The following is a 12,910-nucleotide window of genomic DNA, read 5'->3' as shown; positions in this document are numbered from 1 at the left end:
ACCGGGCTCCTGTATGTGCTACGCTCTCGGCTACGCGCCGTTGCTGCTGGTGCCCTGCCATCCATTTTTCTGGTCTCCGACATTCTCATTCCATCTGAATGAGGCAGAGAAGCTGGATTTCACAAGACACCGTGTCGGCTGCTTTATTGAAATGACCCTGCCTCTTGGCCATTGCGCCCCAGCCATAAGGCTGCAGTTCCAGCAGAAAAGCGGCCACCTTTAGCAGGGCACTCACTTGGCTGTTTAGGCACCGAAATAAGCACCCAGGGTTACAGGCGTGCCACACGGCTGGATCCTGTCAGCAGCAGCACCGGTGACAATCAGCCCCCGGATTTGAGGGCCCGCATACGGCCTGAAGGGCCCGAGTTTGACAATTTTGGTCCAGTTGTTCAGTGATTTTTTTCTTCTCCAACAGTCGTTGCGCTGTATAAACTAGGGATTAGGTTTGGCCAAAGTTTTTCCATTGAAACTGGTTTCTGATGGAAACTGGGGCTGTCAAGTATGTGACATTTTTGGCAAACAGCGTCACTTCCCGCGGGGGGAAAAATAGGTTTTTGTTGAAAACCTGATCACTCAAAAGCCAAACTAATTTGCTTTGGAAGTGGTGCTGCTGGGCCTCATGGGAGGTGTAGTTTTCAGTTTCCTCGTGTCCCTGTTCTCTGAGGGCTGGGCTCCTTCGCTAGACTCCATCGCCCATGAATTTTCACTGGGCATTTCTGCCTCCTCCTCCTCTGGCTGCTCCCTGGTCTCAGCTCTGTATCCAGTCCCCATCCTGCCCCTTTCCTCTCCTCCACCCTGACCCCACAGCACTCACTGCGCTTTCCTGCTTCTCCCGCCAGCCGCCTAATGCATTCAACCCCCCGCGGCACCCTTCCCAACTGCCAAAGAAAGGGGTGAGTCCAGCCCAGGCTGCTCTGAGGCCTAGCCCCCGCCCTGCCTGCCCACAGCAGAGGGGAGACCATTATTCACTGAACTGCCAGCCCCTGGCACAGCCCAGGAGGACAGTGCTGGATCCTGCACTGCAGACTGGTAAAGTGGAGGTTCTGGAGGTGCCAGGCTGGTCTATGGGTGTGGGAGACGAAGAAGGAATTTTCTCTTATGAGCCCTATTTGTGCCTCAGTTTCACCTATTCGCTGCATGGTTACCCAGTGCGGGTGGGAAAGGGGCTCTGCTCTCGCACCAAACTAGGAGACATGGATCTGGGTGGCAACTAGCTGGCTGGGCCTTAGTCCCCGTATCAGTGGAGCATTTGAGAAGACAATGGCAAACTCAGTCACCAGGCCTGTGCCCCCAGCACCCAATGCCCCAGAGGGGTCTAGATTTCCCCACCTCTCTGCAGGGAGGCAGAGTAGCGCCCCCAGCTGGAGAACAAAGGACTGCAGCAGTGGGAGGAGAAGAGTTGGCTGCTGGAAGGAGGTGGGGGCTCTCACATGGAGCCTGACCAAGGTCAGACAGAGATGCAGAGCTTGCAGAAAGGGGGTCACTACAGCCTGGCTGGGCTCTGTGCTGACCAGAACAGGCTCTGCTTCACCCGTCTGTGCTCTAGGCCAGCCTGAGGGCTTCCCCCGAGGCTGTGTGCCCATTCACTCATAAACCCGCTGGCTTTGGCAATGCTTCCTGAGGTGCATGGATCCCTGAGTGGATGGGTCGCTGCAGGGCTGTGTCTGGGGGGTGGAGCAGGGGTGCTGACAGCCCAGAGGTGGTGAAGCCGTGTGGTTGACCTTGGAGGAAGAGTGAGATGCCTGCGGGCTCTGGCACAGTGAAGGGGGCCTCCCAGCGACTGTTCCAAAGTTGGGGGCAGAGCACTGATCCTGCGGATCCCTGACTGCGTGCACCGGCTGTTGCTCGCCCTGGCTTAAATACAGGGAACGATACGGAGCCTGCAGGGAGAAGGGAAGGCTCCAGCCTGGAGCCAGCACCTTCCACACGGGGAAGTTCTCACTGGCGAACAAAGCCCTTGGCTCTGTACAAGTAACAGAGGGGCCCATGGAACCGCTGCAGGACATCCTGTGCTGCAAGAAGGAAATGCAAATGCAGGCAAGGCCAGGGCGTGATGCTGCTGAGCATTCACCCCCAGGACACACGGCTCCTCACCCTCAGCTTCTCCTGGAAGCGGCTGCTGGTTACGAATGGGAGAGGAGCAGCCCCTCTGAGGCTCCTTCGTCCTGCTGGGGGCTCCAAGCAGTGGGTCCTGCTCACCTCTTCACCCACCGCTCAAGGACACCCGTGCCACGAATGAGCAGTGGCACATCAGCCTCAGTGCGTGTCCTGGTCTCTGCTGCCAGCCCTTCCCCACTCATTTAGTGCTGAGATTTTCACCCAATTCCCTGCTCTTGGACAGTGCTTATTTCAAAGGGTTTCTCCTGAGACAGGGAGCAGGGCAGGGTGCTGGGGGTGCAGTGCAGCACTGTCAGGTTCGTCCCTTTCTCAGGGGATCTTCCCTGGCTGTGGGGTGAAATCCTCATGTTGGTACCAGGTTCAGCGAGAAGGAAGCGCACAGCGCCCTCGGGGCAATGCCTGCAGCCAGGAGTCAACAGCTGCGTGAGCCAGACCCGGAAACAGGCGGCAACTCAAACCCTGCAGCGGTTAGGCCAGAAGGTGAAATAATGTCCCAAGCCCAAGGAAAGCCGAGCCTGCATATAACCTGCGGGCTCAAGGAGATACCCCAGCTAGAAAGAGCCCTCACGCGGCCCAGCTAGTCCAGTGCCAGAGGATTCCTTGGAAGAGAACCCAAGAGGTGTGAGCTAAACCCCAGGAGCAAGGATGCAACAGAAGAGCGAGGAAGGGACCCGGTAGGGCCAGAGTGCAGGGGAGGCGAGAGTCTGGAGCTGGCTCCCCGCCACCCCAGCTGCGGGGAGATACGGGGTGTCCTTTGTAACTAACAAATGAAGCCCCGCTATTTACTCAGCAGGGGCACTGGGTTACGGACCAGAGGCCGCTGCCCCTCATTAATAGCTGCAGAACGCTCCCAGGCCTGGATCCTGGCTCCAACAGAGGCCAGGACCTGGTGCTTTGGAAGCAGGGAACCCCAAAGACAATTCTGCAAGGAGCTTCCCCAGAGGGGAGGCTTCCTGGCTCCAGGCAGATAGTGGGTGGCTCATATGCTAAAGGCTGCGTGTTCATAGCCTTTGTACATTGGTACCTTATCTCACAGAACTCTGGCCCTCCTCATTGTCCATGTGGCAGTCAGTTCCACAGATTAATGATGCACTGGCTACAAATGTCCGTTTATCAGTTTTAAACGTGCTGCCTTGCTGGTTCCGTGTCCCTTGCTCTTGTACTAGAAGGGTAAATATGAGCACCTGGCATACCTGTTTCATCACGTCTTTCTCCTTCTCTCCCAGTCTTTTCCATCTCCAGATGGAAACTGTCTCGTGCTCAGACAATGAGGGGGCCAGGCAGGAACATATAGAAATATCTACTTCTTAGGGGAGGCAGTGTGGCCTGGAGCACTGGACTTGGATTCAGGACATTGAACTTAATGCCCAGCTCTGCCACTGGCCTGCTGGCTGACCTTGGGCAAGTCACTTCACTGCTCTGTGCCTCAGTTTCCCCATCCGTACAATGGGGCTAAGCACCCTGAGATCTATGGATGAAAACTGCTACATAAGGGCTGGATACTAGTATCACCTAGGACTTTTCATCTGCAGATATCACAGGGCTTTACAAAGGAGGGTAGAATCCTGATTCCCATTTTAGAGACACAAAGATGTGACTTGCTCAAGGTCACCCAACACTACAGCCCAGGTCTCCCAAATGCCAGTGACTCTCCTTTAGGCCACACTGACTCCCTGCAGACCCCTGCATGCCTGGCCGCAGAGCCCCTTTTTCCCTGTAGCTTTTTTTTTGGCAGGGGTGAGTGGAGCAGCCCACAATATTCCATGTGAAGCCATACAGAAAATGCAGCGCAGCCCGAACAAGTAACTTCCCGTTGGACCCCAGACTGACCGGGACACCACAGAGCGACCGCCACCATGGGGCTGAAAGATTTATTTAAAAATTGAGACACCACAGTCAACACCTTAGACGATGAACCCCCTCCCCACATACAATAATTAAAAGCTCTGTGGGAAACAGCTGGCTGCCTGGGGCCCTGCGCGGGCCAGACGGTGCGGTGAGCTGCTCAGCTGCTTCCAGGACCTGCTCCCAGGGATGCTCGGTCACCCACGCTCGGGACAGTTAAAAAAGAAACGAGGAAAAGTCACTTCACATGGAAACAAATGTTGGATTTCCCCGAGATTCATCTGAGATCCCTGTCAGCCTACCCTGGCCCCGTCCCGCCGAGAACTCCATCAGCTCCCTCCATCTCTGCCCCCCAGAACCCCTTTGTCAGTCCCCACCTCCATCCTGCTGAGAACCCACCTCTGTCCTGCCAAGAACCTGTCAGCCCCACTCCTCCACAATCCCCCAGAACCCCACCATCGGCCCCCCCTCCAACCTCTTCATCAGCCTCCCTCCTTCTCCTCTGACAACCCCCCTGTCCCTGCTCTTCCTCCTGGCTCTGTCCCTGTGTCACCAGCCCGGGCGGGCTGCAGCCCGGAGAGCTGAGGTAGCTGGGGTTGAGCCGCCCAGGTGGGACCCCGCACTGGGGGGAGGGAGTGTCAGCCACGCCCCCCCGCTGTGCCTGCTGCTGCTCTTATTGCTTTGGAGGTAGTTGTAGGCCAAGGGTGCTCCTTGGAGCCGGGGCTGTATTTGGTTTGTTGGCCTGCGGCGGGCGTGGAATGGGGGTGGATCACGCTGACTTGCGGAGGCAGTGAAAGCACCAGACACAAAGTCCTAGGGGGCTGGGAGTGCCGCCTGGGCTCAGCCAGGAGCAAGGTTCAGTGTTTAGTGTCAGAGATCCAGGGCTGGGGATGGCGCCCTCGTGATGAACACCCCGGACCCACGTGCTGCCTGTCTGAAGGCCAGGGCTCTGTTTTCTCCTACATGATGGGGCCGCAGAGAGGCACATGGTGCTACACGCCAGAACCACCGTGGACAGCGGCTGAGCTGTCCCGGCTTGTCCCGCTATGGCTTGGGCTGGGCCACGGCCGTCAGCTTAGCTGGAGGTGGCTGTGCCGTGGCGACTGGGTTATTGACAGCTGCGGGAGGGACAAACGTCAGTCCTAACTGAAAAGGCGGGTTACTGGCCAGACTGGCCTGACCCAGCCTTGCTGGGAGCAGGTTTCGCCTGCCAGGCTGTAAGAGAGCCTCTCCCAAAGCCCCTGGCTTAGACCTGTCCCAGGGCCCGGCTGCAGCCATTGCTGACAAGGGTAACAGACACTTCCCATAGCTCCAGGGGACAGACTCAGCCCCCAGGGTGGGCGGGCAGGGGCAGCAATGGCTTCCATGGAGCTGGTCTGAATCGGGCCCAACTATCGCCACGGCTTGAACCAGCTAGTTTTCAAACTAGACACTGGGGACCAACTAGGTGGCAACCCCATCCCGGCCAGAGGCATGTGAGACTGGGCATGGACCTGCAGCCCTTAGCCCTGGCAGGGGGAGGGGGACCAGCCACGCACACCGGGCACTGACCCGCAGCCCCTCACCCTGGCAGGGGGAAGGGAACTGGCCACATGCATCAGGCACTGACCCGCAGACTCTAGCCTTGGCAGGGGGACTAGCCACACACACTCAAAGCCAAATTTGCCTCCACATCTCACTGCAGTGGGATTCCCATGGGATGAAACTGGCCCAGATTTGCATGAACTGCCCCAGTGCAGGCTGACAGCTGGGTACAAGCAGCCCAGTGTGCGGCCCGCAGGTCTGGCCGGGCTGTGTCAGCAGGGAGCACCGACTGCTTTGTCAGCAGTGGCTGAGAGGCAGCACCGGAAAGCCCCCTCCCTGTTAGCAGAGCAGGACAGCGTTTTGTTACTGCTAGCCCAGCTCCCCATCCGTCCCCAGCTGGTGCTGTCTGAGCATGGAGGGTGGGGATCTAAATGACGGGGTGGCCACGTTCCGAGCAGCTGGCTGGGCTCCCAGGGCGGGGGGAGCTTAGATCCCTGGGAGCCAAAAGGTACCCCGGTTGCCTTTGGATTCACTGCTGCTAAAGGGGTGAAATGACACAGGCCACCAAGCGTCTTCAGCCTCCTCTGCCCCGTCTAGAAGGGAAGAGAGGCGTTCCCAGGGGTCACTGCTATGCTCCCATCCCTCGCTTCCCAAGCAAACCCCACAGCAGCTCTCTGGGCCATGGGCTGCCCCCGCGGGCTCACAGTGCGCAGAAGAGGCCCAACCATGTGCCAGCATGGAGGGCACAGAGGCAGCAAAGGGGACCGTGCTTGTTCCAAATTCCAGAGCAGCTTTCTGCTCCGTAGCAGCCCCCCTACATTTTGCTAAAGCGGAGGGCACTGAGGGTCAGTCCAGCACCAGACGCCTGCAGTCTGTACCAGCCATGCTGCTCATATCAGTGAGGAGAACTGGCAGCTGGGGGCCCCGAAGAGCCCTATTGCAGGCTGGCTGGAGCCAGGGTCCAAGTGTCCCCTTCCTACTGGGCGGGGATCAGAGCCAGTGGGGCAGCTTCGCGTATTACCCGCTGGGGCGGCCCAGGTAACTCTCCCTGCTGGCAAAGGCAGAGGCTGTGATGGAGCGGCAGGAGCACCTTTGACAGTGATTTATTGCTGGCATTAACACAGTGATCTGCTCCAGGCACTAGGCTGGGACAGCTCCCTGCTCTGGAGTGGGGATGGATCAGCTCCCGGGACCAGGCTAGGAGCTCAGTGGACTCTCTCCCATGCTGTCAGCCCGAGGCACAGAGGGCTCGGGGAATAGCAGGGTGGTAACTCAGGTGCTGCTCTCTTCCTGCAGGAGCCTGGGGGAGTGACTGGGTCTTGCGCCTCCACACTCCATCCCCCACTGGCTGTCTAACACATGCCTTTAAGGGACCAGGGCTCCCACGGACTGCGTGCTGGCATCTCCCCGCCGCGGGAGGCTGGCTGCCCTGGGACGGCCCCGTTTGAAGTGCAGTAAGACACGCGCGGATGAGGTGTTATTGTGGCATGCTGGCCCTCTTCCAGCAGTGAAAGGCACTCGTCGTCCACCCCACGGGTGCAGCACGCCCCCACGGGCTCTGAGCTGTGCAGGGCCAGCTCAGAACAGCAAGTAGGAGAGGAAGTGTGGGGGTGGGGAGGGCTGTGTGCCCAGCTCCGAGCCCAGAGCCCACCCAGCCTCGCCAGCAGAAGAACCGGCTTGGTTGCATTTCCATGCCCTGCCCAGCGCGACACAGGCACCGTCTGGCGGGACGCTGGCTCTGAACCGGGCCAGCGTCTGCACTGACGGGGCTGGTGAAGCAGTGGGGTCAGAAAGCCAGACGGGAGCTGCTGCCACCAGGGCACGTCGCCGAGGCAGAACCGGTTCAGAGTCTGTGCAAAGAATGAACCAAGGGTTACAGTCGGAACCCACAGGCGGTCCCCAAAGCAGCTGCACTAAACATGCGGGCAGAGTCTTGTGTCCCGTGGCTGCGGGAGCCTTGCTCCTGGCACTTCAGGCCTCTGCACTTTCTACTTGCCCAGTTGAGGGTGGGGCGGCTGCCCGGCCGGGCGCGCTGGAGGAGGGTCCTTGGGAACGCAGAGGACATGTGCTTCAAGTCGGATTTTGCACCGGTTTATTTTGTATCTTCAGAAAGAGCTGCACCAAGCTGGGTCCCGGCCAACTGAAGGGGCATCCATCGGCTGCTGATTCGGGCGTGGGAAGCTACTCTGCAGCTGGAGGGGGAGGAACGCCAGCAAGGGGGACAGAGGGTCAGAGGCTCTCCGAGTGGGCAGAACAAACGTAGGCTGTCAGCTCCTTGGGACCATCTTTTTGTTTCGTGTTTGTGCAGCACCTGGTGTGGGGGGGCCTGCTCTGGGACTGGGACTCCCAGGCATTAGAAGAGAACAAATACTATTCCTGCCCGGCGCTAGGGACTCCTCCTCAGAGGAAATGGATGGTCTCCTCAACCACCGCCCCTGCCCCGCTCCCCACAGCGCCCCCTGCTGGGAGAGGCTGGGCTGGCGTAGCCGGGAGCTCCCCCTAGCGCCAGCTCCCACAGCACTCCTAGTGGGAGTCTGTTTTGCGGTGTAATTTAGAGGTGCCATCTAGTGGGTTAAGCAAGGGACGCAGACACTCCTGGGTTCTACTCCCAGCTCAGACTCTTTGGGTGGCCCTAGGCAAACCACAACCTCTCTGCCTCAGTTTCCTCCATGAAGACTGTGGGATACTGATCCCCACCCCCTGTGTCCCAGGGCGGGAGTTTTCCGGCAGGGACAGATGCTGCAGGAAAGGCCGTGGTGCTGTTGCCTGGGCTCTCACATCTCATTGCCTTTGTGCTCGTATCAGATTTCTCCAGGGTACCAGGGCAAGAGGCAGGGAGCAAATCCTCCCAGCTGGTCTGCTTCCTGCCCCTCCCACCCCCCGCTGAGCTCAGGCGGTACACTTCCCTCCCGCTCCATCCCCGGGCACTTACCGTCCTCATCCCAGCCCTCTGCCACGCCTGCTAGCTTATAATGCTTCTTGCGGAGTTCTCCCAGCTTCTGGCGCTCCTTCTGCAGCTGGTTTTCCAGCTCCAACACTCGTACCTAGGGAAGGGGAACGTCTTCTCATCACCTAGGCCAGCAGCTGTGCCTTAGTCCCGGTTTCTCTCCTCCCATGTCCCACCACACACCTTCCCATCCCCAGCCCACTCTGGGACTCTTCCCCAGCCTCAGCTCCCCAGCAGCGTGTTTGTCTGCTAAACCCTTCCTTGTTAACCCTCGACAGGCCAGAAACAATGGGGCAGACTTTAGCCAGCCTAAGAGACGATGTCCCGACCTGAGAGTCCATTTCCTGGCGCTTGATCTGAGTTAGTGTCATGCTGGAGAAGTCCATACTGTCTGTGGGGGAAGAACAGACAAGTTGTACCTGTTACCAGTGCCCAGGACTCCCCCGGACACTGTGCTGAGAATGCCGAGCAGGCTCCCCAGCCGACGGATAAGCACGCGCTTAGGAGGGGGCACACCGAGATGAAGGATGGGCCCGATGGGCGAATGGAAGGAGACAGTGAAATGGGAGGGGCACTGATCTACACAGCCGCTGGAGAAGTGACGAGCCCTTTAGGGAAGCTGGGCAGAGATTCCCCCACCCAGACGGGCCTGGCACTCACCTTTCTCCTCAATCTGAGATTTCCCTGACTTGGTGGAGGCCACCACCCCGGCGGTGGCCTGGTTGACTCCTCGCGATGCCTGCCGGAGCCTGGCCAGGTTAGCACTGTCCTTATCTGCTTTCACCTGCCGGATCAAAGAGAAGGGTCACACTCGCCTCACGCAGGGGATGGGCCAGGAAAGGAAACAATCCATCTGCTGGGCTGGCTCCAGGGGCCATGTGAGCACAGCACAGCATGTGCTCTGTGCCTATGGCTGCCAGGAGCCCAAAGCCATGTTGGTGGCTAGCACACAGGGCCAGACTGAGGCCTGCCACTGAGCTGGTTGGGGGAGGGCATAAAGAGCCTCCTCTTTGCACAGGTGTGTGGGAGAATCGCTCACCAAGAGCAAGGATTGCGTGGGAGGAGTCGTACCACTAGCCCCGCCCCCCACAACCCAGGGGGAGGAGGCTCTGTCCCCATTCCGTCTGCTGGCACAGAGTACGTGCTTCCCGGCTTAGGGCATGCAGCAGCAGGCCTGCTCCCCCTACAGGCAGGAAGTACCTGGAGCTCCTGCTGGGGCAGCACTGCTCTGCCCACCCCGGGGCTGTTCCCACGACACATAACCACACCCTCAGGAGAGATGTGGCCACTGCTGGAGGCAGTTTTGGCCCATTGCAAGTAGCTCACTTCGGGGGGGGGGGGGGGTTTGGTGCTCTCACTTCCCTGGTCAGCTCCCGTGCTCAGATCATGGATGCAGGAGCGAGCAACAGTCCACAGGGGTATCAGCTGGGCTTCCAAGACAGAGGGCCTTGCTGCAAACTGGCCACTCCTCCCATCCCCACCACTGGAGCCGCCCCATTCCAAGCAGGCAAGCCAGCTGGCACCCCACACACAAGACCGGGCTGTATACAGAGGAGAGCGGCTGGGCAAAGCTCCTACCTTAGAGGCAGCCACCAGCTGGGCAGTGCTAGCTGCGATCTCGTGAGAACACACCATCAGCTCCTCGAATTTGCCTTTCCCTTGCACCACCAGGTCAGCAGCGTCACTGTGGAAGGCAGCAGAGGGAGCGGCTGGGACCCCAGTGTGCAGGCTACAACAAACAACCCACTCTCCCACCAGCCTGGGCAAGGGGATGCCATTGTGGCACTCAGCTCCCCAGTCTTGCTTGCCCAGAGTCGAGGCACCAGCAGGGCACAGGCCTGCCCCCAGCTCTCTGGCAGCAGTTCACTGGGCATCACATGGGAACTCTTGGCAAGGACTCAGCCGGGACTGGCACTGAACTTCCCCGTAACTTCACATGTTCACCGCCCATCTCAGACCCCCGGAGTCTCGCTCACAGTCCTCACAATGCGAAGCCGCCGCTGCCCCAATGGGTACTTACACCATGACGGTGGCTCCCCAGCCCACAGCTTTGGAGGCGGAGATCAGGCCCTCCGTCCAGCGGGAATTCCTGGCGTAGAACTCCTTGGGGGAAGCTGCGCCCTGTCATTCGGAGGAGAAAGGCCCAAGGGTGATGCACGGGAGGCCAGGGAGCGGCAGATGCCGCTCAGTCACTCTGGCCCGTAGCCAGCCCTGCCTTGTCCCTAACCTGCCGGGATGATGACCAGGCTGGGGAGAACCACCATGATCGAGGAGCTCCCAGAACAGCTGGTGCAGAGGTTTGTGGAAGAAGCTGAGCAGTAACCCAGGCAGGGTTTATGTCCCAGACACACGGATCCAGAAATGAGGACTCCACAGACAGCAGCCCTTCCGCGGCAGCAGGGACGGGTTTACAGCCTTTGGCTCTCTGACCAGCCCACCCTGGCCTACCACTCTGCTCCCCCTGTTCCCCTCGGCCCTCCTGGCCACCCCATCCCCTGGATCTGCTTCTCTCCTCTTCCAAACCTCTCCTCGCTTCTCCAGGGAGGTCACTGCCATGGCTCAGAGGAGCAGGACCCAGCCCCGAATGCCCCACTGCCACTCACAACAGGAGACTCAATGTAGCCGGGGAACCTCGCCCGAAACTGAAGGATGCTGCCAGCCATGGAAAGACCATGGTGTCCTAGGCCAGCGATTCCCAGAGGCTGGCACTGGTACCCCCAGCTGCTTCGGCTGCTACCTTAGACTCCCCATCACTCCCTTAGCGATAAGTGTCTATTGGCTCTGCGGTCATTCCATTCAATTGTGTTCAAACCCGCTATGGCTGGGGAAGCAGAGTGTGGAGCCCCACAGCTGCAGGGCAGGTCCGGACCCACACAGCTCAGAGGCGGGGACAGGCTCTGATGGGAACTGGATCCCTCCCAAACGTCTCTGGAGCCTGAAGTTGGCCATGTTGGAAAGTGCCTCTGGGCTCGGGGCTTCCACTAACAGCCAGGTTCCCGGCTGGTGCCCAAACTTCCGGTAGCTGGCTCAATAGCTACAGGGCGTGTAGAGCTCATACTCCGAGATCTTGAGGAAAAACCTCTCTCTGGCGCTCTGAATTAGTGGCCTCCAGCTACTATGGAGACCCTAATCTGCCCCAGCTGCCAGAGAAGGCTGGGAGTCGCTGTGTTAGGCCACGGAGCGGCTGACATGGGGCTGCCAGCAGCAGCTCTCCCAGTGGGTGCACGCTAGCGAGTGCCCTGCTTACCCTTCCGCTCTCCACAATCTCCCTCTGGAGGTCCTTAGAAGCCAGGACTAGCACCTGGATAGCCTGCATCAGGTCCGTGCAGGAGCCCAGAATCCTGCAAGAGAGAAAGGCAGCTCACAAGAAGGCAGGGAACAAACAGGCTAAAGAATATTTAGCTAACTTAGAAGTAATCAAGTTGGCAGGGCCTGATGAAATTCATCCTAGAGCACTTGAGGAAACAGCTGAAGCAAACATGGAACCATCAGGATTATTCTCGAGAACTCCTGGAGGAGAGGCCCCCCGAAGACCGGAGAAGGGCAAATATAGCATCTGGCTTTAACAAGGGGAACAAAGAGGACCTGGGGGATTACAGACCAGTCAGCCTAACTTCAATACCTGGAAAGATACTGGAACAAATTATTAAACAATCCATTTGTAAGCACCTAGAGGACACTAGGATTATAAGGAGTAGCCAGCATGGATGTGTCATGGATAAATCACACCAAACCAATCGAATGTCCTTTCTGACAGGGTTACTGGCCTAATGGGTATGGGGAAGCAGTAGATTTGATACATCTCGATTTGGGTCAGGCTTTTGACACAGTCCCACATGACATTCTCCTAAGCAAACTAGAGCAGTGGGTCCCAACCGGGGTACGTGTGCCCCTGGGGGTACGCAGAGGAATTCCAGGGGTCCATCAATTCATCTAGTTATTTGCTTAGTTTTACAACAGGCTACATAAAAAGCACTAGTGAAGTCAGTACAGACTAAAATTTCATACAGACAAAAGCAGAAAGTAAACAATTTCCCGGTACTAGTGCGGCAGTGACACTTTTGTATTTTCATGTCTGATTTTGTAAGCAAGTCGTTTCTAAGAGTAGTTAGCAATGGTTCGCTGTCAAACTGGGAGGGCATATTTAATGGGGTCCCACCGGAGTCAGTCCTGGGTCTGGTACTATCAATATTTGCATTAATGACTTGGATAATGGAGAGGAGAGTATGCTTATAAAACCTGCAGATGACACCAGGCTGGGAGGGGTTGCAAGTACTTTGGACAACAGGATTAGAATTCAAAACAAAATGGAGAACTGGTTTGAAATGAACAAGATGAAATTCAATATGGACAAGGGCAAAGTACTGCACTGAGGAAGGAAAAATCAAATACACAACTACAAACTGGGGAATAACTGGCTAGGTGGCAGCACTGCTGAAAAGCACCTGCAGTTAGAGTGAGTCACAAACTGAATAT

The 12,910-nt window shown here is 58.0% G+C and overlaps 1 protein-coding gene across 4 annotated transcripts in view; it reads right to left on the bottom strand.

Moving 5' to 3' along the window:
- Positions 1-6,972: 6,972 nt before the first annotated feature.
- HIP1 (huntingtin interacting protein 1) overlaps positions 6,973-12,910 on the bottom strand; it is a 158,606-nt gene continuing 152,668 nt past the window's right edge. For all 4 annotated transcript variants that reach the window (XM_074974767.1, XM_074974769.1, XM_074974768.1 and 1 more), the window contains exons 25-31: positions 11,682-11,775; positions 10,455-10,555; positions 10,013-10,118; positions 9,095-9,218; positions 8,764-8,825; positions 8,420-8,531; positions 6,973-7,679 (exon numbers count right to left, since the gene is read on the bottom strand). In XM_074974767.1, coding sequence (XP_074830868.1) covers positions 7,669-7,679; positions 8,420-8,531; positions 8,764-8,825; positions 9,095-9,218; positions 10,013-10,118; positions 10,455-10,555; positions 11,682-11,775 — 610 coding nt within the window. In that variant the 3' untranslated portion in view covers positions 6,973-7,668. The remainder of the gene's footprint in view (positions 7,680-8,419; positions 8,532-8,763; positions 8,826-9,094; positions 9,219-10,012; positions 10,119-10,454; positions 10,556-11,681; positions 11,776-12,910) is intronic.

This window comes from Natator depressus, chromosome 17 (genome assembly GCF_965152275.1).
Source record: "Natator depressus isolate rNatDep1 chromosome 17, rNatDep2.hap1, whole genome shotgun sequence".
NCBI lineage: Eukaryota > Metazoa > Chordata > Testudines > Cheloniidae > Natator > Natator depressus.
The sequence above is the reverse complement of the archived record's forward strand: the minus strand, read 5'-3'. Positions and strand labels throughout refer to the sequence as shown.